The sequence below is a fragment of the Lactuca saligna genome, chromosome 8, assembly GCF_052625555.1.
Source record: "Lactuca saligna cultivar CGN05327 chromosome 8, ASM5262555v1, whole genome shotgun sequence".
Taxonomy (NCBI): domain Eukaryota; kingdom Viridiplantae; phylum Streptophyta; class Magnoliopsida; order Asterales; family Asteraceae; genus Lactuca; species Lactuca saligna.
Window position 1 is genome coordinate 92,592,389 of NC_136424.1, and position 26,276 is coordinate 92,618,664.

At 35.0% G+C, this 26,276-nt stretch overlaps 2 protein-coding genes and 1 non-coding gene across 3 annotated transcripts; 2 read left to right on the forward strand and 1 right to left on the reverse strand.

Moving 5' to 3' along the window:
• Positions 1-14,861: 14,861 nt before the first annotated feature.
• LOC145013555 (small nucleolar RNA R71) lies at positions 14,862-14,968 on the forward strand. Its single transcript, XR_013665107.1, has one exon. It is a non-coding gene; the product is annotated as a small nucleolar RNA R71 (small nucleolar RNA).
• A 6,785-nt stretch (positions 14,969-21,753) lies between these two features.
• On the forward strand, positions 21,754-23,498 carry LOC145011390 (uncharacterized). Its single transcript, XM_078970101.1, has 4 exons — positions 21,754-22,073; positions 22,893-22,996; positions 23,095-23,224; positions 23,310-23,498. The coding sequence occupies exons 1-4, from the start codon at positions 21,963-21,965 to the stop codon at positions 23,346-23,348; spliced, it is 384 nt and encodes a 127-aa protein (XP_078826227.1). The 5' UTR covers positions 21,754-21,962; the 3' UTR covers positions 23,349-23,498.
• Positions 23,499-23,533: 35 nt separating this feature from the next.
• LOC145011389 (PGR5-like A protein) lies at positions 23,534-25,374 on the reverse strand. The gene is made up of 7 exons (XM_078970100.1): positions 24,945-25,374; positions 24,787-24,849; positions 24,621-24,707; positions 24,295-24,532; positions 24,106-24,179; positions 23,870-23,968; positions 23,534-23,793 (listed from the first exon to the last, which is right to left on the reverse strand). The coding sequence occupies exons 1-7, from the start codon at positions 25,206-25,208 to the stop codon at positions 23,701-23,703; spliced, it is 918 nt and encodes a 305-aa protein (XP_078826226.1). The 5' UTR covers positions 25,209-25,374; the 3' UTR covers positions 23,534-23,700.
• Positions 25,375-26,276: the final 902 nt, after the last annotated feature.

Here is a 26,276-nt window from a genome sequence, read left to right on the forward strand (position 1 = left end):
TAAACCTTGGAAAATTATTATTTTGCATGTATTTAGACAAACATAGATCCAAGGTTTATTAGGGTTGCATGCACACTTAGAAGTGTTAGATTGCTCAAAACCCTACAGAGAATGTGCATAGATTACAGAGATTTGAACAAATACACAATAAAGAACAAGTATCTGTTGCCAAGGATTGATGACATGTTCGATAAGTTGCAAGGTTTGAGTTATTTCTCGAAGATTGATCTTAGGTCTGGATAGCATCAACTAAAGGTAAGAGAGCAGGATATTGAGAAGACTGCACTTAGAACAAGATATGGACACTACGAGTTTTTGGTTATGTCATTTGGACTAACCAATGCTCCAGCAGCCTTCGTGGATTTGATGGATAGGGTTTGTAAACCATTCCTTGATAAGTCTGTGATAGTGTTCATAGATAACATTCTGATTTACTCGAAAAGCCATGAAGAGCATCGCAAAGACTTGCGAGAAGTGTTAGAAGTATTAAAGAAGGGGAATTTATATGCAAAGTTCTCTAAATGTGATTTTTGGATTCAAGAAGTCCAATTTTTAGGTCATGTGGTTAACTAATAAGGAATTATGGTTGACCCAGCTAAGATTGAAGCCATAACAAAGTGGGAACAACCAAAGAGTCCTACGGAGATTCGAAGCTTTCTAGGATTAGCTGGATATTATCGAAGATTTATCAAAGGCTTTTCTTCGATAGTTGCTTCATTGACAGCTTTGAACCACAAAGGAGCTACTTATACTTGGAGTGAAAAGCATAAGGAAGCTTTTGAGAAGTTAAAGAAGAAATTATGTGAAACACTAATTCTTTCTTTGCTCAAAGGAATTGAAGACTTTGCAGTTTATGGTGATGAATCTGGAGTTAGGTTAGGTTGTGTTCTAACTCAAAGTGAAAGGTGATAGCATATACATCTCGACAATTGAAAGAGCATGAAAAGAACTACCACACTCATGATTTGGAGTTGGCATCGGTATTATTTTCCGTAAAGATATGGAGGCATTATCTTTATGGCACAAAGTGCAGACTTTCCACTAATCATAAGAGTCTTCAATATCTCTTTAATCAGAAGGAATTGAATATGAGACAACGACCCTGGCTAGAGTTGTTGGATTAGATGTCTAAGTCCATAACTATCATTGGTATGTACTTGACCCGAGAGTAGCATGGTCCATTTGGGTTGCATATCATCAAGACAATTTGTTAGGATGGACTTTTGAGAGAAGGTTATTTATGGTTTATTAATATATTATAAGTTATAATATATTAATATGAAATCATATGTTGTAATTAGTATCGATCAAGAATTAATTTGGAATTAATTTAGTGATCAAAAGAGACTAATTAAATCTATGGGGACTAATTATGATAATTATTTATATTTATATGTGTTGGGCTTATGATCCATGTTGGACCAAGTTTATGTATGGATACATAAAGAGTTGGGCCACATGAACCATGGATCATAAAACACATGGGTATGGATTATGGGTGATACCCATGACCCTTGGAATCCTACATATAAATAGGTTACTCCATAGCCAAAATCACCACTTCTTTTCTTAGATAAATATGGAGGTGTTTTGGTGCATGTAATTCTCTCTCAAGAGCCACCTTTGTCCTAGGTGTGTTGTGATTCCATTTGAGGAATTTCATACTAATGGTGCTAAGCTCTTAAGGCCAAATACATCAAGACTTCAAGGCACATAAAAGGTATGTTTCCCTAACTAGTATATTATATAGTTTATGTCAAATGCATGCTAGTTATAGGTTTGATGACTTGGAAACCATTTGCAAGTATAATTAGTGAAAACATAGATCCAAGGTATTTAGGGTTGTATGTGCACCATAGGATGCTATATTATACCAAAACCCAACAGTGGTATGAGAGCCATGGGTTGTTTTCTACTATATTTGATGCAAATGTATTTTTTTTCAAGTTGATGAAAAAAAAAGAAAAAAAAAACATAAAGTTTGTCAAATTTTATGATAATTACTTGATTTTATGAAAAACTAATTATTTGTAAAATTTGAGTCACTTTACTACAAGAGTTGAATTAGGTCAATTTATTAAAAGATAGAATGATATGATTATTTTATTTGTTTTAAAAGTTTGATCTAAGTGGTTTTAAGGAGTTACAAATTTTGTCATAAAATTTTGGAACTCAAAAGTTTTTTTAAAGTTATGATCTTAAGAGTTTTGAAACTTCCATAAGTTATGGATGTGAAATGTATCATTTATTAACTCTTTAGGTTATGAAGTCCAAGAGTCTTCAAAGGATAATTGTCAAAGTTTCAAGATTTGTATTACTTTATATGATTATCTAATTTCTTAAAAATTGTTGATGTGAATTATCTTTACTTATGAGTTTAATCTAGATCATAGAAAAATTATTTGATTATTATGTTAATTGAAATATTTAATCTTAATAGTTTTTATGAACTCCATAACTTGTCCTCAAGTTATGGAAAGTGAAGATTTTTTCTTTTTGAAAGTGTCATTAAGTCTCATAGGTTATGAAAATAGAAGAGTCTCTATTTTTAATGTCATCATTAAATGATTTAATGTCTTCCATAACTTGTCCTCAAGTTATGGAACTTGATTTTTTTTTATTAAACCTTAATTAAACTCATAAGTTATGAAAAAGCCAAGAGTTTTGAAAGGTTTCAAAACTTGTCCTAAAGTTTTGGAATTTGTAAAGTTACCCCCCATGTATACTTTAATTCCAAACTAGACCTTAGAATTTTAAAAGTTAAAATTCAACCCTTATACTTTATAATATTATAAGTTAATAATATTTATATATATGTATAAGAGTAAAGTTAGTCTTACCTTTAGTAGGCCTCATTCACGAAGCCGGTCTATAAGGGGGGGTATAAGGTTACTGCCTATAAAATGGCAGTTTAATGGGTGTCCACTCTCACCCACCGCTTCCTTGACCGGTGGAGGGTCGTTAGCCAAACGGGTAGGACAAGGACTATAATTCTCCCTTCATTAAAAGTATTAATGATAAATACTAAGTAACTAAACCTTTTATAAATACCCAATCTTAGTTACTTAGGAAAATGTGCATAAGGTGCTAATCCATGAAATTACACTTTGCACTTTGTTTAAGTCGGTTAGTGGAGCGTGTGTGGTTAACCGGCACACTAACTCGTATTTAACAAGGTAGGAAAAGGGTAACTTAATGTTTATCATAGTATCGATGGAGCATGTGTGGTTAACCGGCACATCAATTGAGGGGTAAACACTTAAAGGTGCCAAGTAATTTGCATGGTTACTTCACACCTTGTTTTGTGATCCTCGGCATCCCAGTCACAAAACCAGAAGGGCACACTCGAGATTGAAACATGTCATTGAAAAGTTCAATGAATCTCAAAAGATCTAGGAGTTTCAAATCCAATTAAAACCTAATAAATTATTTCGTTTTTCATTGTGGAAATTGGTGAATCGTCATTCACGTACCTTCAAATATTCTATAGCTTGGATTACGGCATCCCTCTTCCAAGTTATAAAATAGTTTGTTGGGTCCTAGCCTTAATATTTCATATTGGGTGTTATATTAAGGACTTTAAATCAACTATCTTGAATATCTCCCAAAAGATGTCTAGTTCATACATCTATGATCTTCCCAAATATCTTGGAACTTCACTTCCTCCACCTCCTCCAATTATTCTCCCTAACCCACAAGTTCAAGGTCACTCAAGCCCTATTGGCAAGGCAAGGTCTAGGTGTGATCATATCTTGGAGACGAAGTCACATACTGACAAGCCGGGAGATTTGGGTGTCAAAGTTTTAAGAAAGTTAGTGGTTCAATCACTTTCTAAGTCACATAGTGAGTTCCTTGGGACTCCTATGAAACAGACTATGACAAGACCCTTAATGATCTTATCTATTTGCTTGGTGCTGCTAAATCATAAATGATTTAGTGTTCTAGTAAAGCAAATTTGATTAGGAGATCAACTTCCCAAAACTTTATGGACTGGGACAATAGTGACACAGGAAATCCAGAAAAGCATTCTCTTCCCAATGGAAAGGGATCGGCCATGGTCAACTCGATTGACCAAATGGTAAAGAGAAAGGCTAAGTCTGAGATAGTCCCATGTACTATTACCTAAGGGTCCATATGGTCCTATTTCCAAAAGGAAAGGGCATTGGTTGCGAAGCTGTCAATTTTACCTGAAAGATCATAAGGCTAGTAAAGTCAATAAGTTTGACTCTATTTCAGGTAAGGTCCACTATCGGTTAAGTTTCTATTATGAGATTCTTATTACAAGATTTGACTGGGTAACATGTTGATGTTTAAGAATCAAAGGAAAAGTGAAGGAAACTTTAAGAAAGAGTATGTTGAATCTGATCGTGAAGATGGATTTCTATCGCTTGATTGAAGATTGGATTCTTGAGCTACTCTTAGGAGTTATGAGATATTGCTTAGGAATAGATAACAACAAAGTTTTCATGCTCTTTTGCATTGAAAGGATAGTTTTTCCGCAAAGTTTTTAAAATAAAAGGAAGTTTTAGATTTTATTTATTTTAAAATATCCTTACAATGGCATTTGAGGAAAAAAATTTCTTGCTTATATGATTCCATTAATAGCAAGAGTGGAAATATGAAATTGATTCTTTCTTTTGTGGTAATGTCTAAATTTACCAAATAAGGAAAGATTCTCATCACCCAAGTTTCAGTAGGATAGAAACTTGGAATCATGCAAGTTGTATAGCATGATGAATGACAACTTTCGAGCAGTGGAAAATTAAGACTAATTACTTGTTCACATAGATGTGTGAGTCATGTAAAGGACTAAGGGATCGAGTACACATTCTTGTGCACTGATTAAGTCCACCACAAAATATCGATAAGAATATTCGTCATGATTTACTTAAGTACAGTAAATATGGTTATACTTACAAGTTTAAGTATAATTCTGAAACATCGAAAAAGGTTCCAATGTATGGCAGAACGAATAAGAAGAATCAACTTAGGCAGAAAGACAAAAGTTTCTCAAATCTGAAAAGATGGGAGAGTACTTTAGTATCAGTTTTGTGATCATCTTAATGATTAAGAAACCATATCAAAATTAGTTCTCTAAGGAAATCTTAGTGCATTCTTATGACTAAGAAGAGGAACTTGAATTGTTGAAATGGTTAAATCAAGAAGATGAGTCATACTTTGTTCCAATACAAGTCTTAGAGTTATACTCCAAGATTGTAATTTGAGTGACATGTCTTAAAGAAGGTTTAAAACACTTGTCAAATGTAAGAGTAAAAGTATTCTACTCTTGTACATTTGAAATTGGTAAGTTGTGATGTTTTGGATAAAACAAAGACCAATTAAGGCCAATTGTGTGAAGTGTTTGTCTTGATTAGAATCCACACTATCTCTTGAATATCTGACAAGAGATTCTTATATGTCAAGAGGACAGTGGGAATCTTAAAGGTCTTGAAAGTCTCAAGAACTAATCAAGAATAAAACCTGAAGTTCTTCACTAGCACACGGCTTAAGGTTTATAACCTATCGTGTTAACATATTCTGTGCCCATTCCAGTTATAATTTGCTTTGTATATGAGTTCTTAGAGTTCTCAATTGGTTGCACAAAAAGTTGGAAGCAATGGCAGGCCCTTGAGCTGCCAGGTGGCAAGAAATTAAGATTGAGTTCAGTCCATATGAGCTTGGATTTGTCATTATCCTTGTCTTGTAACTATGGTTTGACAACTCACATGGATAAGAACACATACACCATTAAATCTAAGTGTCATAAGGTTTCTCTCCGATTCATGAAAATGATGGTGAGGAAACACTTTCACTAAGTAGATTTTAGCTAGATAGCAATTGTGATATTTGCATTCTCAAAGTCGTTAGTGGAGCGTGTGTGGTTTACCGGCACACTAACATGGACTTGTGAGAAGTGGCAAAGGTCTAAACAATCGAGATTATGATTACGACATCCCTTTTCATAGTTCTTAAAATTGTTTAGACACACAACTGTGCTATCTAAGATAAGGTGTATGATATTGATAAAGTGTTATCAAAGCAATCTAGTATCAGAAATTTGAACTTTGGTAAGAAAGTCATAAAGTATTGATTTCTAGAAGTCCAGCTAATTTCTGAGTACATGTCAAAGCTAGTGGGAGAATATGTGTTATGCTAATAATCATCATGTTAGTAGGAGCATGATAATTATGATAAGTATTGCAAGTTAGCAATGTTGATTATAGAAAACAAAAAGTTTCAATTGGGAAATAGTTGTTTTGCTATAATTAAGGGAGAGGAAATTATACTTCATCTCAAATCTAAAAGCTTAGATTGAGGTTTTAATCGTATTTAGTCAAGGATATATATATGAATTTCATGTTGGAATGGCTCAACATAAGGAAATTTTGTATATGGGTCAATTATTTGCATTCTAAAATTCGATTATGATTACGGCATCCCTTTTCATAATCTGAATTATGAGAACTTGGCAAATTGAAATGGAAATATTATAGCAAAAGACTGGTTTAGTCTTTATGTGAGACATCATGAATCGTGTCCCATATGCTTCAAATATAGGATCGATTACATGTGCTATATTCATCCGTTCTAAAATTTTCCAAATGTCTGGGGAATTAAGAAGGGAAAAGGTCTAGAATTGGATATGACTAAAAGGATTAAGCAATTGTCAAGGACAATCTAAGGTTTACCAAATATTGGTTGCTCAAGGACAGTTGGAAGTATAATGTTAACTCTGGACGGACCATATTGACATAATCTGTAAGGAGGCAACTCTTGTTCAAAAGTCATAGTCAAAATGGAATCTGGAAATGTTTCAAAGTTAGAAGTTATACAATCTGTGTAAGATTAGGAAACTTAATGCAAGAAGGATGTTTCCAAGGAGCTGATCTCCTTTGGAATGCTCTGTAATGGTTGTTGTTAAGTCTTTCTGACTTTGTGCATAATCATTACAAGAGGATCAATGCATATAAGTTTAGAATCTAACGGATTTCTATAAATGGCATGAATTTGGAATTCTTGCATTTGCAATAAAGATTTGGAACTGTGAAAAGAGGATCATTGGAGTTATGTTCAGTTGATCTATTTCACAAAGTAAAGATCATAGACAAACATAGTTTGCATACTTGGTGTATGGCATGACTAGTGTTTAGAAAACATAGTATACATGCTTGGAGCATGGGACAACTATTGTTTTAAATTCAAGAATAAAGTTGATAGCTAAAACAGTATACAATGAATAATGTGTAATCATATGGTGATAAATAAAAAGTGTTTTATTTATGTTCATAGGTTTGATACCATATTAGATTCAATTATTCTTGTGTTTCATTTTGAATGTTTTTAACTTCCAGAATAACTAGGTCATTGTTCTGGATGACTAAGTTATTCAAACCATCCACAGTCGGTCATATGTTGGAAGTAGATATGAATCAAGACTGTCATGTGTTGGCTTGTAGAGGTCTAAGATGTTGGACAAAGGGCTACAACACTCATGAGTGCTCATAAGTTCTGAGTATTGGATTCAACCTGCGCTCATTGGAATCACTTCATGGATTTTTATCACGAGTGATCATGAGATGATAATATCTTATATTCTTCAAACCTAGAGATATGAGTTGTTACTATGAGTTGGTTGTACATTGATTGCACGAAAACGCATTTGGTAACTCGGTGTTATAAAACGTGCCTTTGTGTATGGTTCAACAAGTAGTAGAACAAGCCATATGAGTCTAAGTTTATCCATTCCTTTTACCTTCGGGATAAAGCGATATCTTTTGGCCCCTCGATGATTTGATGATGACAAATGGAAGTGCTCGGTCGGGCCAAGACTGATTTGATTTGTTCAATTAGTCAGTCATCATAAATCAGAAATCGGGAAACAACAAATGGACAGAGAGAATGATTATAATACATGTCTCAGTCCATATGATATCTAGAATGGAGGAATATATGATCCCTTATCTAATGGACGCGTCATCGATTTGTTCAGAGTTCGACAGCGGCTTTAAGATCTACGATTGCTAGTCGGGTTATGAAGTCGTACTTGCAATAATAGTTTTAGACTTATCCAAGTGGGAGACTGTTGGATTAGATGTCTAAGCCCATAAATATTATTGGTATGTACTTGACCCGAGAGTAGCATGGTCCATTTGGGTTGCATATCATCAGGACAAATTGTTAGGATGGACTTTTGAGAGAAGGTTATTTATGGTTTGTTAATATATTATAAGTTATAATATATTAATATGAAATCATATGTTGTAATTAGTATCGATCAAAAATTAATTTGGAATTAATTTAGTGATCAAAAGAGACTAATTAAATCTATGGGGACTAATTATGATAATTATTTATATTTATATGTGTTGGGCTTATGGTCTATGTGTTGGGTTTTGAGCAATCTAACACTTCCTAAGTGTGCATGCAACCCTAATAAACCTTGGATCTATGTTTGTCTAAATACATGCAAAATAATAATTTTCCAAGGTTTATAACCTATCTAACATGGCATGGGGAACATTTCAACATAAAAGAGTTAGAAGAGATTACATACCTTTTGGTGAGTTTGGTTCTAAGGAGTTTGAGGGCCAAGCACCAATAGTGTGAATGCCTCAAATGGAATCACAAACACCACAAACTCTTGGAAAACTTTGAGAGAGTATACACCTTGTATAAAACCAGCCACACACATGCACACACACTAGTTCACTAGTTTTCTCTTAGGCTCCATTTCATGCTCCATAAGCATGCTTATATAGTGTGCATGGTTAGGGTGAAACCCTAATAACCCATGTCTTTTCCTTTTCCAAGGATCCATGGGTTAAAAGCTCCATGGATCATCCATGGACTTCCACATAAGCCTAGCCCATTAACAAATGAGTATTAGCCCACACTATATAAAACAAATAGCCCATAATTTAATTAGTATTCCTTTTAATCTCTAAATTAATTCATAATTAATTTAAGACTAAAACTAATTAAATAACGTAACTTCATATTAATATATTATAACTCATAATATATTAATAAACATATGTGTATAACTCTCATAAAATTATCCATAATAGTTTGGATGAGATGCAACCCAAATGGACCATGCCGGTCGGGTCAAGTATATACCAAATAAGTTATGGACTTAGACACCTTATCCAACACCATGTTGGACCAAGTTTATGTATGGATACATAAAGAGTTGGGCCACATGAACCATGGATCATAAAACCCATGGGTATGGATTATGGGTGATACCCATGACCCTTGGAATCCTACATATAAATAGGTTACTCCATAGCCAAAATCACCACTATTTTTCTTAGAGAAATATGGAGGTGTTTTGGTGCATGGAATTCTCTCTCAAGAGCCACCTTTATCCTAGGTGTGTTGTGATTCCATTTGAGGCATTTCATACTATTGGTGCTAAGCTCTTAAGGCCAAATACATCAAGACTTCAAAGCACATAAAAGGTATGTTTCCCTAACTAGTATATTATATGGTTTATGTCAAATGCATGCTAGTTATAGGTTTAATGCCTTGGAAACCATTTCCAAGTATAATTAATGAAAACATAGATCCATGGTATTTAGGGTTGTATGTGCACCATAGGATGCTGTATTATACCAAAACCCAACAAGAGTTGCTTAAGGATTACGATTGTGAAATCCTTTACCACCCTAGTAAAGCAAATGTTGTCGCTGATGCTCTCAGTCGGAAGATAAACCTTAAAAAGAAAAGGCCAAGAGCATTGAGAATTGAAGTTGTCTTGAAAAATGTGGAAAGTATAAAGAAAGCTCAATAGGAAGCTTTAGAGAAAAAATGAACGAAAAGAAGAACATTTGGGCAACACGTTAATGTTTGATACACATGGTCAAGGATTGAAGGTATTCTAAGATAGGATTTGGGTACCTAAGACAGGAGGAATAAGAAATCTTCTGATGGAGGAAGCTCATAAGACCATCTACTCAATTTATCCTAGAAGCATGAAAATGTATAGAGATCTGAAACCCTACTAATGGTGGCCGACGATGAAGCTCGATGTTCCAAAGTATGTGACCGAATGTGTGACATGTACGGGGGTTAAGGCACAACATCAGAAACCATATGTAACGCACGTAGATCTGGGCTAAGTCAATTTAGAGATAATTGGGGTCGAAAACGACTTTTCGACAAAAGATTATTTAGAATAAATAATCTTAACCAAGTTGTAGAATATGTCTCAAGGGTTCCCTACATATAAAGAGCATCGAAATCCGAGTTATAACGAATAAGTTGTCACACATTGAAGTTTCGCGACGGAACCGACACGGCACCGGGGAGACGTAAATAGTCAATTTATGATAGAGCGAATTTTTGCCTTAGTGATCTAAATGAAAGTCATAGAATATGTTAATATGAGAGCATCCATAAAAAGAACGCCCAAATCTGACTTCGTATGAGGAAGTTATGATTTTTCTAAGATTTGGCTTAGCAGTGCACGACCCGAAACTCGAATTTTAGTTCGAGCGATTTTTGGGTTATGCGGACTAAATAAGAGTTGAAGATCTCATTAATAGGAACTCAATGGTAAAAAGACAAACGAAAACGGAGTCTGTATGAAGGAGTTACGAATTTTTCGCGGTTATTTAACAGTTTAATCTTCTCGTATTGTTAAATTGAAGATCAATCGAGAATTAGCCGACAAAGTAAAAACGAAAGCTGCAGATCTTATTTTTACCCACGCGTGGATGTAAAGAACATAAAAATGGAGCTCATATTTGAAAGTTACGGATTTTAGAAGTTGGGAGTGTGTTGTGCGAAAATGGGTGACGTGGCACAATCTTGTCCATTGCTTTCTCCCCAAGTCTTGCCACCATATGGTGACATGTGGTACCAAGTTTAGCCATATTTCACCCTACAAATAGAAACTGTCACCCTTATTTTCTTCACACCTTTCCCATTCTTTCTTCTCTTTACTCTCTCTCTAGAACCTCTTCTAGCCCCGAAACCCCCCGAAAAGTCTAGGGAACCTCCCTAGCACGAGGCGGAAGCCTCAGAGTGCTCGATGGCTCCGAGAAGAAGAGCTTTTCGGCTCAGGAACGCTACTCCAAGCAAATCCCAGTTTTCTATAAAACCCGTTGTAAATGAGTTACGTCTACGCTATTTTTAGTATAGCTTTTATTTAATTATAGTAATGTTATTAGAAACTTATAATAAGTACTTGGGCTAATATTATGTGTTATATAAGTATTGTTTAACGCTTATATAATAGTAATAATAGTTAGACTATGAATTAGTCTCGGTGAATAATAGACTAAACTCTAGTGGTAATAATACTAGGTTTCGTCGAAGGAAATTATTTTTAAGAAACGAAACGTTTTCTGAGTTCGGAATCACCACATTTTCAAGTGAGTGCATAGTTACTTTCATCTTACACATAGATATGAAGTATTTTATATAAATTACGTGTTATGTGTGCATATTATTTGAATACTTGTTGTCTATGTTGGATGAACGATTTTATACATGTTTTAAAAGATTAAAACGGTATATATATTTTATTTCTACAAATATGTTGCAGATGAAACATGGGTAGATGAAATAGTTGGTGTGTGATGAAATAAAATGATGAGAGATAGGTGATGATAGAAAGGTGATGATAATTAGGTAAATAGAGGATGAGGAATAGGTGATGTAGGATGAAAGGGGATACCATAACCTTAACCGACAATGTGGCAATGTAGTCATCTACCAGAGTATAGATGGCGACCACATACTATTCTAGATAACCCCGTGGAAACACCAACAGACCCATAACCTGTAGGTGATGAATTACGAGTTCAGGCGATTTTGTAACTACGTATTCATGCGATGATACTCTAACGCCTTAATATGAATTACGAGTTCAGGCGATGTTGTAACTACATATTCATGCGATGATGGCCTAACCCTTGTTGGGCACGTATTGAGGGAGTAATCCCTGAATCAATACTGTCTATGCGATATAGGCGATGATCCTTATGGAGAGTCCTTAGGAACAAACATATAAGGAAATTCGATGTAAGGAGATGAGAGGTAAATATGATGTAAGAGACGATCCTTAAGATAAATCCTTAGGGAAGGTACTTAGGAATAAAGAAGATAATGGGGATGGGTAATTGGGTTAATTGTTTGATGATTAAACATAATAATTATATTATTTTGGGTTGAAAAACCTATGTACTCACCAGGTTTCCCAACCAGACCCAGTCAGTTTACTTGTATCACAAGTGACGAGGTGAAGTTACATTACACTGAGAGATTAAGGAGATATAGATCACTAGTGTAAATGAATGTAAGTTCAGTTTATGCTTATGTTTCTGTATTGACGATGACATCTCAAACGTTTTAAAATGAATAAAAACACATTTATTCGGAAATGCTTTGATAATGAAATTATCATGTTTTTTTGGGAACAAATTCCGCAACGTTTTTATTAAAGAGATACTCTGGTTTTTATAAAGCTTAAACAAAATCGGTCTTTTATGGCTGTGAAAATGGGGATGTCACACCATATGGGAGTTTAGAACCTTTACCTACACCCATGGGTAAATAGGAAGACATCACCATGGATTTTGTGACTAAACTGCCCAGAGCAAAGAACGGTTACGACATGATTTGGGTGGTCGTCCATCAATTTACAAAAAGTGCACATTTCATCGCCGCAAATGAGAAGTGGTCTATGGAAAAGATTGCAAAGGTTTACGTGAAAGAGATATTGAAAGTTCACGGTGTTCCTTTAACGATTGTATCAGATCGTGATAGTCGTCTTACGTCAAGATTTTGGAGAAGTCTACAAGAGGAATTGGGTACAAAGTTATGTTTAAGTATAGCTTACCATCCACAAACTGATGGTCAGAGCGAATGAAGGATTCAAACATTGGAGGATATGCTGAGAACATGTACCATATAATTCCAAGGTAATTGGGATGAACATTTACCTTTGGTAGAATTTTCCTATAATAATAGTTTCCACTCGAGCATCAAGATGGCAACTTATCAAGCTTTGTATGGACAAAAAGTGTTGAACGTTGTCGTGTTGGCTGGAAGCTAGAGAAAAGCAGTTTATGGGACCTAAGATAGTTCATTAAACTACTAAAAAGTTGAAAGTGATTAGGGAAAGGATGTTAGCAGCTCGGGATTGTCAAAAGAGCTATGCTGACAAGAAAAGAAAACCAATAACAGTCGAAGTTGGTGATTTGATGTTACTTAAAGTCTCGCCGTGGAAGGGACTTATAAGATTTGGTAAAAAGGGAAAGTTGAGTCCAAGGTTTATTGGACCATTTAAAGTTCTTCAGAGGATTAGGAACCAAGCTTAGAAGCTAGAATTTCCAGAAGAACTAGATGGTAGTCATAACACTTTCCATATGTGTTATTTGAGGAAGTTCATGGGAGATGTTCTCGATATAATTCCAGTTTCTGAATTAAGGTTGGATGAAAGCAAGAGGTTAATCGAAGAACCATAAGCAATCGTTGACCGTAAGACTAAAAAGTTGCGACACAAGATGGTCGATTTATTGCTTGTGCGATGGAAACATACGAATGAGCCAAATCTCACCTGGAAAACGGAGAATGACATGAAGAGTCACTATCCGCATTTGTTTGCTGATGTGTGATTCCGAGGACGGAATCATCCTAAGGGGGAGAGAATTATAACGCTCGTGTTTCTAGGCTAGACACTAATGATGATGTAGTAGTCTAGGCCAACATTTGTAACTTGTTTTGTCATAATAAGATGTATTATTTGATTATTGTGTGTTTTATGCTTAATTATTATAATTTAATGAGTTAAGGATAAAAATAAGCGTCGAAAATAAATGTTAGATAAAGCCATATCTGTGAAGAAAGTTTTAATGGTTGAAATAAGGATTCTGGAGATATAAAGAATACCGAAATCCGAGTTATAACGAGGAAGTTATGGCCTGTCGAACTTTCGTGACAGAACCGACATGACACTGTGTGACGTAAAAAGTGAATTTATGATAAAGCGCTTTTTAGCCTTAATGATCTAAACGAAAGTTGTAGTTTTCGTTAAACCAAGAATTTTCATAAAAATAACATCCAAATCTGACTTCGTATGAGGAAGTTATGATTTTTCTAAGTTTCAGTATAACGATATACAACTAAAAACTCAAAATAAAGATCGAATGATTTTTAGCCGATACAACCTAAACGAGAATCGAAGGTCTTGTCAATAGTAGTACAACGGTAAAAAGACAGACGAAAACGGACGTCGAATGAAGAAGCTATGAATTTTTAATGGATTTTCCTGTCCTTGTCTGTTAAAAATAATAATATTAAAAATAAAGTCAAAATTAGCCGACGGAGTCTAAACGAAAATTGTAGAGTATAATATTGCCTTTTGATAAAAACCCTTTGTCTTTTGCTTATACTTATCCTCCTTTGCCTTTTTGTGCTTATCGTACGGGAGCCATTCCTTCTTGGGTTTTCGCCAATCATCATCATATTTATCGCCACTTAAATAGCACACTTGTGCTTTCCAGTTCCCATTCTCATCCAAATCACAATCTCTAGTAAGGTGAGGCCCGTTACAATTCTCATATCCCACCCAGATAACGTGGATGGGTTGGGCCATCTTAGTCATTCTTCGATCCAAACTCTCTAACTTAGCCATCATTGTTTCCATGCTATCAGTAACTGAGTTCACCACCCCTCTAGTTGAGTCATTTCATGGGTTATGATATTATCTAGAGTGTTTAGAGAATTCTTCAATTAGCTCTTTTATCACTGGGGGATGCTTCTTTGTGAGTGGTCCTTGCGAATCAAGGAGCTGCCTAGTTGTTACATTCACACCAACATAGAAAATGGGGACTTTTTGTTGACTGTTTAGATCATGGTGTGGGCAGTTCCTTAGTAAGCCATTGTATCTCTCCCATGCCTCATAAAGTGACTCTCCATATTGTTATTCAAAATTGGTTATGGCTTTCTTCAACTTTTCTATCTTTGAGGGAGGGCAAAATTGATCAATAAATTCCTCTTTCATTTTAGCCTAAGTAGTGATGGATCCTAGAGGGAGTGATTTCAGCCAATCTTTCACGGCCCCCTTAAATGTGACCGATAGCATACGAAGTAGAACAGTGTCGTGAGGTACATTAGGAACATCGAAGTAGTCGGATACATTGTTGACCTTGTCTAGATGCTTTTATGCGTCCTCGTGATCTTTCCCGTAGAATAAGATTTCCTTAAGTTGGGCAAGTATGTGGGTTTTAAGTTCAAAGGTGGCAGTTGCGGGAATCGCGGGTTGCACGAGTCCTGGATCGGTATCGTCGTGCATCCTTTTCTTCCATTCACCCATGGGAACTTCATCAATGTTAGACATGGTGTTAGTGGGTTCGCCTTCAAATTCGCTTTCTTCTTCGGATTCGGACTCGTATTCAGTTTCTTTTGGAAATGAATTTTCTTCAAAACTTTCAATCTTGCTTTCTTCGCTCTTTTGATTGCTAGACTCACCCACTTTCTTGCTTTTCTTCTTCCCAAAGACTGATTTAAGGTCTTTGAAAGGCGATTTATTTGGTGGGTTAGTGTCTTCAACGACTTTATCCTTGTCCTGTCTAAGAGCGGATTCCAGTCTTCAAATGGAGGAAACAGAGGTGTGTTTGAACCTCGAGTCATGTAACACCTGCAATCAAAACAAAAAACATGCGTAAAAAGAACAAAAAGTGAAGTAAAAACGAAACTGAAAATCAGCTATGGACTCGTCAAGTCGGCTCGAGGGGACTCAGTGAGTTCGCTGCTAAAACAAAGAAAATTAAGATGAAAGTTCTAAAAAAAAAAAAAAAACTAAGACTCAACGCTAATAACTAAACTAGTAAAAATAGTAACTTTGTGCAAGAAAATTCTTACACAAAGGATCGATAACACTAGCAATTGAATTTAAATTTTAGAACCGTTCCCCAACAATGGCGCCAAAACCTTGATGTGTGTAAAACGAACTAATTTTATTCCTACTTTTTAAATATAAATTAGACACACAAAAGGCACTGTACCTATCAATTGGTGGTATAGTTTAAGCAAGCAGGGTATCGAACACAAGGAACGGAAAATATAAAACTAAGTACTAGGATTATCTATATAAAAACAAGTAATAAAAGAAGGGTTTTCTCTACTTTTGCAAGAATAGAAACTTAAATACTCAACTAACACTTAAACAAAACAGTTAACAACTAAGCAAATAAAATTCAACTAAATTCAATGATAAATGAGACTTCTGTTCAGGTTCAACTAACTTATTCCTATGGTTGATTTTATGGCTAGTGCAATGGATTATTTTTTTCATTGGCTACTGATTAATGTGATTAGGTTCATGTTCGCTATTACTAATCCTTAGAAAACAGATCGATTCAAGCAGTTTCCAGTTGTCTAAACTAATGAGTTTCCTAGTTTATTGATTCGGGTTAAGTAAGACTTGTAGTTGGCTAATTAAATTGGTCGTTCAATTATCTTCTTGTTGATGGTTCGTCACACAAGCTCACACATTAACTTACCTATTTTCTAGTTAACCCTAGTTTCACGTTCGCTATTCCTAGGCATATAACAATTTTTTCACATAAATCATATGAGATTAGAAATTAAGAGATGTTCATAAAACTTAATTATTGGTTAATTAACAGAAAATAGTTGTAATTAACACCTAAGGTTGTTTAACAGGCTTAACAAAACTAAATCACCAAATCAAATCATCCATGCCATAAAAATCAAACCATATTAACAAATTAGTCTACCCTAAACAGAAGCTAAAAGTTTTTAGCTCATAATTACAACAGAAACTAACTCAAAAACGAAATCAATTGGTTCACACATAGTTTAACAAGAGATTAAATAAAGAGTAAGTTTGATTTTCCTTGATTCTCCTCAAAATCGAATGTAGAGTTGATTCTTCAGTTTCCTACACTCCAGCAGCACCTTCAATTACAGCTTAGCTTCCAAGGGTTCCAAACAAGGCCTATGTATCGGGCAGTAGTGTCCTTTATATATATTTTCACAAAACAAAGGTGACTCGTCGAGTCCATTGACCGACTTGGCGAGTCCATCACTTAAGACCCGTGTACGGCAAGGACTTCTATTGCTTCACGAATGTTCGACGTGACTCGTCGAGTCAGGCATTGACTCGTCAAGTTCTTCAGGATTTTTGACTTTTTCTTCTTTATTTACTTCCCGTGCTCCCAATTGCTATTCCCACTTCCTTTTGCTTCTGAGCACTTCTTTTAGGATGAAAATACAAATTAGACATACTTAAGTACCTTTTGTTCATTAATTGCAAAATAATTGTCAAAAAGTATTAATATTCTATACAAAATATATGACTAAATATGCACATATCATAATGTAAAGCCATGAGATGTCCATCTATTTATGTAAATTCTTTTTTTTTTTGTCTTGTGCCAAACCCGAAACCTCATAGGGTTTTCGGCCCTTATGGGCTAATCCAAGGAGTTTTCGGTTTTTGTTGGGCTAAATTCATGGGTTTTCTTTTTCAATATGGCCCAAAGAATGGGGTTTTTGGCCTAGGGTTAATTTGGGTTGAGAACTATAAGCAAAGGCCCAAATATTGGTTTTTGTTTAGCTATTAGATTAAACTTGGGCTTATAAGAAGTTATTACAACTTGATTCTTAGTGTAAGCATATAAGTACTCATATAACATTGTCATTTTTAATTTACAATAAACCATTTCAATAAGGTTACATAGAGAATTTCTTTGTACATGAATGAAATCTCGACCCTAATTTTGCTTGTGACAATAAGAAAAGGCTCAGGGATTCTCTTGTCTTTATGAGTCACTCTAACTTGGTGTGTGCCTTTTTATCGATTTAAAGAATGTTTTATACCTAGCTGGAATTGCTGCTCTTAGCTGGTCTTGGGCCAGAAGAAATTTGGTAGTAATCTATTTTAAATTTGCAAAACCATTCAATTATAGCATCATAATTTGTATTTATATTCACAACATTTAAGTTCAATTATTTTGCTTATTAAGACATTTTACTTAAAAATCCATCCGACTAAAAAATTCTTCCAAATTACCCTTCGTGGGCTGTGCTAAGCACATCCCATAAAACATCACGTGTGTGTGTGTGTGTATATATATATATATATATATCACATAACACCTTATTATACTTTCTATTCTTCAAAGTTTTGCTATAAAAATTTCAATACTTTGTTACTTTTGATCCCTCCTCAACTTTTTACCACATTAGTTTGTGGAATTGGTACTTTTGGTCTCCTACATTCGATATTCTCTACTGCTAGCCACAAAGGTTTCAAGAGTTTCACATTTTTGGTCCTTGGCATTTACCAAATGTGACTCTTCAACCTTTTGCCATATTAGTTTGTAGAGTTGACGCTTTTTGTCCTCAAACATTCGATATTCTACTATGCAACCCTACTCTCTTCAAAACATTATACACACACAAAATAGAAACAACAAATGAGAACCAAAAACAAAGAAACACTAAAATATGTAAACATGAAAAAAAATCGAACCGTTGCGAAGCGCATATCACCTTCTAGTTATTATTAAATGAATGGATCCCATTGACCCCGCCCTTAAATTCGCCTTGGGTATCATTGACTCCAACATTGTCGCCCGCTATCACTAAAATTGCCAAACACCAAGAACATCACCATTAAAAACTTCACTTGCAACCATCACATTCAAACTATGGCCGCACTCAACCCCTTTCCTGACCATCTTTGCCTTCGACAAGACACGAACATCACAACACTCCAAATAAGCTTTAGATCCAACAAAAAAACTCTCGGTTCATAAACTCTTGGTCCTATAGGGTAGTGGTAGGAGACTAGGTGAACGATGGTCCATAAACAAAACCCTTGATCCTTTGGTTGCACCAATATGAACATTAAATGGTGGTTGGAAAATGAGAGGTGATAGAGGTTTATCAATGAATGGAGAAGGATAATGATGTTGATAAAGATTGTTGGTTTTAGAGCCGTCAACGATAGTTGTAGATATGGCAACGAGTGTGATGGATGTAGACCTGGCAAAACCTGACACAACACGGCTCAAACCCAAAACGAAATTAGAGTGTTTGGGTAAGATATTTTGATATGTTTAAGTAAATGAGTTGACACGACACGGCGTGAAATGAACATTAAATGGATTGGGCTAGGTTCAAGACTTTCAACTCAAAGATGACTTGAATATGATCCGTTTAATTATATATCATTTTTTATAGATTTAATATTTTTATAATTATATTATATGCTATAGACTTGTAGAGGGCAAAACTCAAGAATTAAATTAAAATACAAACTTTCAAAGTTACTTAATTTTACTTATCATCACCATCTATCCCTTTTGCTCCCCAACTCTAAACTTACTATGAATTTTGTCATTTCATCTCCCAGTTACAGTGTTTCATGTTTTCCTTTTGTCTTGCTCATCCATACTTTCCAACCTTCAAAATGTTTCGACCTAACATGACGTAACATATTTATAAGGTCTAAGCTTAACCTGAAGCCCGACACGAAAATCAAAGACTTGATATGGCACAATAATTAAACGGGTCGAGTGAGGACTAAGCCCTCTCAATGCATTTAATATTTTGATACGACATGAATTTGACACAACACGAAACATTTGTCAGGTCTAGATAGATGTTATGAGAGGGGAAGAACATTAAGGATGGAGGCCATTGGAGGGGGGTTTTATCTAGGGGTTAGAATTTGGACTCGACCGACTCTTAGACCTTACCAATTATGCAGAAATTGGTGGACCTTGGATAGGATATAATGAGGCTTACCATGTTTGATTCTCGGTTCTATAATGTCAGGGTGAGCATTTGGATCGAACCGGACCAGTTCTTGGACTAAAGCGGTTTTGTAGAAATTAGTGGACCTTGGACCAGACTTGTCGATGTTTACCATGTCCAGGTCTGATTCTCGATCCAGTTATCGAGATGTTCACCCCAACTTTTATCCTTTAGGTTTTTATTTCACTTTTTAACTTAATTATAAAAATTGTCCTTAGAAGTTCTGAAAATGATTCTATAAAAAATTTAAGACTACACCTATGGACGAATACTAACCATATAGATAATTTACTCTTTAAAAAATCGATAAAACTGTATTTTAGGTATAAAAAAATCAATTCATTCAATATTACATGCTAATTCTGTTTAGTTATTTTTTATTGGGAGAATGACTATTGAGGGTAACTAACTGTTGCGTTTGTACTCATTTGGCCCCTTTCCTTTTTTTTTTTGTATTTAATATATCATCGAACTTGTTGTTTGTGTTCACCATAACCCTTTTGACCGGATTTTGACATGTGATAACCGGTCAAAGGGTTATGGTGAACACAAACAACAAGTTCGATGGTATATTGAGTACAGAAAAAGGAAATGGACCAAATGAGAACAAATGCAACAGTTGGTTACCCTCCTGATTTATTTTCCCTTTACTTATGTTATAGTAAATCCCATGTCATCTCTTGCTGATATTAATAACTTTATGAGATTCATTCTTGCTTCTCTTCAAAACATAACCCACGAAAAAACATTATTCATACATGTACAACTTTGTAATGCACTTGAATATTTATTAGGGGAATCTTGACTAATCAGGTGCATTTCATAACTACATTTACATTTTCAATCAAATGATTTAATGTATCGTGGATTCTAGACAAGTCTACAAACGAGAGGAATCACAAGTGTTGTGATTTTTGAGTTTACTTAACTTTAAGATTGAATTCATGGGATAAGTACAACATTAATATGTACAATATCATGCGGCTTTTGCAGACACATCACCATAATATACCTTGAGGTAAACATTTATGCAGATAAATATACCTCTTATATACAGTCATATCCTTTTGTAGATATATGTTGACAGCTAACCACAGTAAGCATAGCATAGACCATGTTTTAATGAAGTTACCCATCCAAAATGCTTTTTACATATATTATGGCCAAAGAAGGTTGCGGTATTTGATAATTTTGTAACTTTAATTTCATTTAACTTTTCGAGGAAAATGACTCAGGAGGGTAACCAATTGTTGAGTTTGTTCTCATTTGGTTAATTTCCTTCTTTTTTTTGTACTCAATATACCATCGAACTTGTTGTTTGTGTTCATCATAACCTTTTAACCGGCTATCACATGTCAAAAGCCTATAAAAAGGGTTATAATGAACACAAATAACAAGTTCGATAATATTTTGGGTACATAAAAAAAAAAGTGACCAAATAAAAACAAACGCATCAGTTAGTTATCTCATTAGTTAATTTTTTATTTATCCGATGTTAAAAACACTTTCAAGTTGGGGGATATTTAATTTCTCATAACTAAATACATATAGAGGGTGTTTGGGAGTGCTTTTTTAACTAGAAAAGTGCTTTTATATAAAAGTGTTTATTTGCTTATAGTGGTGGTAAAAAGAGTTTTTTAAAAAGTGTTTGGATAAGCTTTTACAGTGAAAAAGCCAATAAGTCAATAAGTTAAAAAGTGTTTGGCTTAAAAAGTGTTTTTTGAAATTATTTTGGCTGAAAAGCTATAAGCAGTTTCAAAAAGTCATGTTTTCCATGCTTACTAAAAAGTGCTTATTAAAGCTTATGGAAAAACCATTTTGAAAAATGCTTTTAAATTTACCACACACTTCTTTTTTGACTTATTAGCTTTTCAAAAAACCAATAAATTTTAAACCCCAGTAACACCCATGTACAACTTTATTTTCGGAAAATAGGTGTTTGAAGGGTGGGAGTATTCCGATTTGACTATAAATCATTTAGTCTGGATTTGGAATACAAGCTTTGTTTATATCGCCGAGGGGTACAAAGAGCAAAACCCTAATTTGCTCACTGATAATCAGTCCCGTGAATTAACTCTCGAATCTTAATCTGTTCTGATTCTATCTGTTTCATCGAATTCTTCCTGTGACGATCGCTTTGTGTTATCATCATCTATACTATGGCTGTTAAAGAGAAGAAATCACCAAAATCAAGCCTCAAACTTCATAGCAGCCACGTTTCTCCTCTAAAGTTTGAGAAATTGTTCGATCCAGAAGCTTTTTGGGACAAGGTTTGCTTTCTGAATTCAATCTATTTTCGTGTTTCTCATAAAGTTATGCATCAAATAATGATCGTCACAATGTATTTCCATCCTTGATCCTGTTACGCTGTGGCAAAATTTCACATGTAAACCTTACTCTGTTGAGGAATTTGATTTGCGATTTATTTCTAGGTTCCATGTTCTTGCTGGTTTCCATGAGTAAAATTTATGACACCTTATTAGTTATGGTTAATGTTATCTGCAAACTAGACAAGTAGCATCTCGCCGCGTTGAACGCTAGAATCTAGATGCAAGATTATGACATCTAATTAATATATGGTTTAATGTTTGCGCTAATAAATTTACATGGTTATTCTGGTACATAACAAATTGAGAAGGAAAATAAGAAGATCATATGAGTGCCAATCGGAGTTGCAGGAAGCTTCTTTATTGAAATTAAAAAGAAAATTTTTTCTATCAAGTATCAATGTTAGCTGACTCTACCTTGGCTATTATATATTTATATGCCTTGAATTTAACCTGAGCTACCTTATAAGCACTAACTGTCTATCAATCTTGGTATGAATGAGAGAATATATCTGGGATAGATTTTTGGGAAAATGACAGAAAATAGCAACATTTTTTCTTCTTGCTATCAATATGTGCTATGTACTTTTCTTTTAATTTGCTAATTAGTCGTGGTTTGGTTTCTCTATAAATGTATTCCATGAGAATCCAGTCTTCTCATCTTTAGATGCTTTTTCTACCTTTAATCATTTAAAAAAAAAATAACAAATTAAAAGTAGGTTACAGTTATGAACTTTTTTTCCTGTGATCCATTCAATGCAGGACCAATTAGGTGATGCACTTCACTGGATTCGACAAATAGTTGCCCTTGTATGTGGATTGATATGGGGTTCAGTTCCATTGGTTGGGGGCATATGGATTGTTGTGTAAGTTGATTGCTTTATATCAACCATCCAACTATTTCTTGTGTGCTGACGTGGCATCCATGTAGACTTTTCTTAACATGTAGTGTTTTTGGTTTCAGATTCCTGCTTATTTCTTCTGGTATTATATACGGATATTATGCAATCATATTAAAGGTCGATGAAGAAGAATTTGGTGGACATGGATCCCTTCTCCAAGAGGGTCTTTTTGCTTCAATAACACTCTTCCTGGTAAAAAAAAAAATTCATGTTTAATCATTTGTTTTAGGGTACACATATATACATTAAGTCTTTATTTATTTATTTGTTTATTCAGCTGGCTTGGACTCTGGTATACAGCTTGGCTCACTTTTGATCTGGATCGTTTCATCATATTATTTGCAACATGTGTAAGACATTTGATTCATTAATAGCTACGGTTTTGTTAGCATATATAAATGTAGAGTGCAATTATATTATATTCAATTTGATTTGATGCTTGTTGCAATAAAATGTTTTCTATTTATATTTGTTCTCTACTTTGTGTTTTCAAAGCACAAATTTATCAAAGAATAATACAATTCAACAAGTTATGTAATTTGTATTTACTAGATATCTAGTTCATTAATAATAGCTACAATTCACATTTTACAAATTTGTTGCTATACTTGCTTGAGATCTTTGTCTAAAAATAGGAATGATCTGATATGCAAAAATAATTTATATCATCAAGTCCATCTTTGTCCTCTGTTTGTTCGTCTTCTTCTGATCAAATATATTCGACCATAAACCCATCTTTTCCCTGGGCTTGCAATTGATTTCTGTGTACAAAACAAACAAATTTACAAAACATTTTCTTGTAACATGAACATAATAGTATAATTTTACACAATTTACCTCGACTTTTGTGCGAAATTCTAATAAGCATTCACATACATGGCATTCAGCTTTATGTGGGGAATTACTAAACTGATTCGATTTCACAAATGCAAATACCTGCATATTAAAGCAATGATTTTTTGAAAGAATGGAATCCATCAAAGAAATTGGAATACAAGAGAATTCCAATTCCATCAAATTTCTTTGGCATGCACAAATCAAACACGCCCTAAAAATTGTAAAAAAAAGCTAACCTCCTCCCCACAATTAGGGCATGCCCCTTTTATTGCCACCAAGTCATTTTTCCAAAGGCCTTTAAGAGCTCCAACTGTTGGAATTTAAAAAGAGCTTTAAAAAGGGGGGAAATTGAAAATGTAAAACAATCTTTTGAGGATGTGAATGAGACGATTCTAATTGAGTAAATCTTGAAATTAAGTTATTACCAGCAGCTGAAGCAACTGGATAGCCAATCATGGATCCCAGCATCATTACAAGCATGCCATTCATCATGGCAATCAACTCAAGAACAGGAGCTTGACTACTGATAGACAATCCTGAATCTATGGCATCTTTAAAAGCTTGGCCAAAAGTGTAAACTACAGGCACTAGACACGCAGAGCTTCCAAATCCAAGAAACAATAACCACACACTTGCTAATGCAAAAACCTGAGAAGGATCTTCCTGCCCTACATCCATGTTATATAACGTTTTAGTGTAAGTGGAGGAAGATTTAATTTACATGTAGTTATGTTTTCATACAAAAAATTACCTCAGCATCAGCATAAGTTGAGTGTTGCCTTAAACTGCAACGTGGATATTTCACAACGTACTTTGATCCATACCACCGTAACTTCAACTGTTTCAATTGCTTTTCTGAAAGTAAGTATATGAAATGAAGATTGATAGCTGCAATTGTAAACAGAGTTTGAGATTACCTCTACTCTATCAAACATGTCATCAACTATCAATGGTTTTCCACTATAGTAAGCATCCCGCGCCTATATCAGATGATTCGAGAAACGTAAGGAAATTAGTAACTGATCATATCGGGAATTCAATTTCGGAGGTTTTAATTGTTGAAATAGATACGTACTTGACGATAGAGAGCTTCTAGGGTTTCCTGGCTTGCGCTTTCGATCGGACCGACGAACAAGCACGAAGGTCCCTCGAGTAAGGCTTTGGATGAAGATTGACGGATGTGGCTGCTTCGAATTGAAAGTCCATTGTTGCTGCTGTTCTTACAGGAAATACGAACCAGCGGCGACGGAGCTAAGGTGCGGCTGTTTCTGGAAAGCTCGACGACGGTGGAGCCAATAACGTGAGGCGTCGGCACGTTGGCGCTGGTTCCAGTGGCCATAAAGTGGAATTAATGTGTGGCGATGGTTGTCTCCGGCGGAATAGTAGCGTGTGCGTGTGGCGTGGAGGTGGTTCGGAGGAGGCGAAAGTATCATGACATTGTGAACGGCAAGTTGGAGATCTTTTTGTGGCCAGGAATTCAGAGTGCGTCTTGAAAACGAAATGACGAAAGCGCCCTTTGAGATTTTACTCAGAAGACATTTCATTCTTCTACTAATTTACAGAAATGGTACTTAAAGTATAGTAAAAATTGCGTTTTAAGTCCAAATTTGAAAATCTGGCACCAACAATCCTTACGTTTTAATTTATGGTATGGTTAGTCCCTCTCACTTACCCAATTAGTAAAAAAGAGCTAATGTGATTAATTTTCCCTTTTTTGTTTTTTATTCTTTTCTTATTTTCATTCTTTATAATTAATATATACTAGTTGAAATTATTGACGATTGGTTTTGGTTGTGTTGGGATGCCCCATTGACTGGCCAATGTGATCGTTGTCAGTTTAATTTATTCAAGTGTGCACTCTCCACTTGCAAGCTTGTATTATAGCTAAAGTTGAATTCAACTTATTTGAAACTAATATCGATTATACTAAGTGGCTTAATGACATTAAAATTATCAACATAAAGGGACAATAGGACTTGGGGATGGAGGATGTTAAGAGAACTTTTGTAGTGACTGCGCTTTTGACTTTCAATCAAGTCGTGAATACCCCTCTAAAACTCTATCATGCAGTTTCCCGCACATGTTGCACTGACTCCGGCCCTGCTGGCCTCCTAAATGCTGATCAGAAGTATTGGGTCTCTTCCCGGGACCCTCCAGTGTCTGCATCTGATTTGACCCCCTCTTCCTGATGTGCTCCAAATCAATCTCCCGCTCTCGGGCCCTAGAGATTATATCATTTGGAGTCTTGCACCCCGAAATACTCATGAACTCCATGATATCATCCTGCAACATATCATGATACCTTGCTTTCTTCATCTCCACATCCGCTGCATACTGCGGTACCAATAAAGCCCTCTCCCGGAACTTGGCAGTGATCTCTGTCACAGTCTTAGTAATCTGGCGGAGA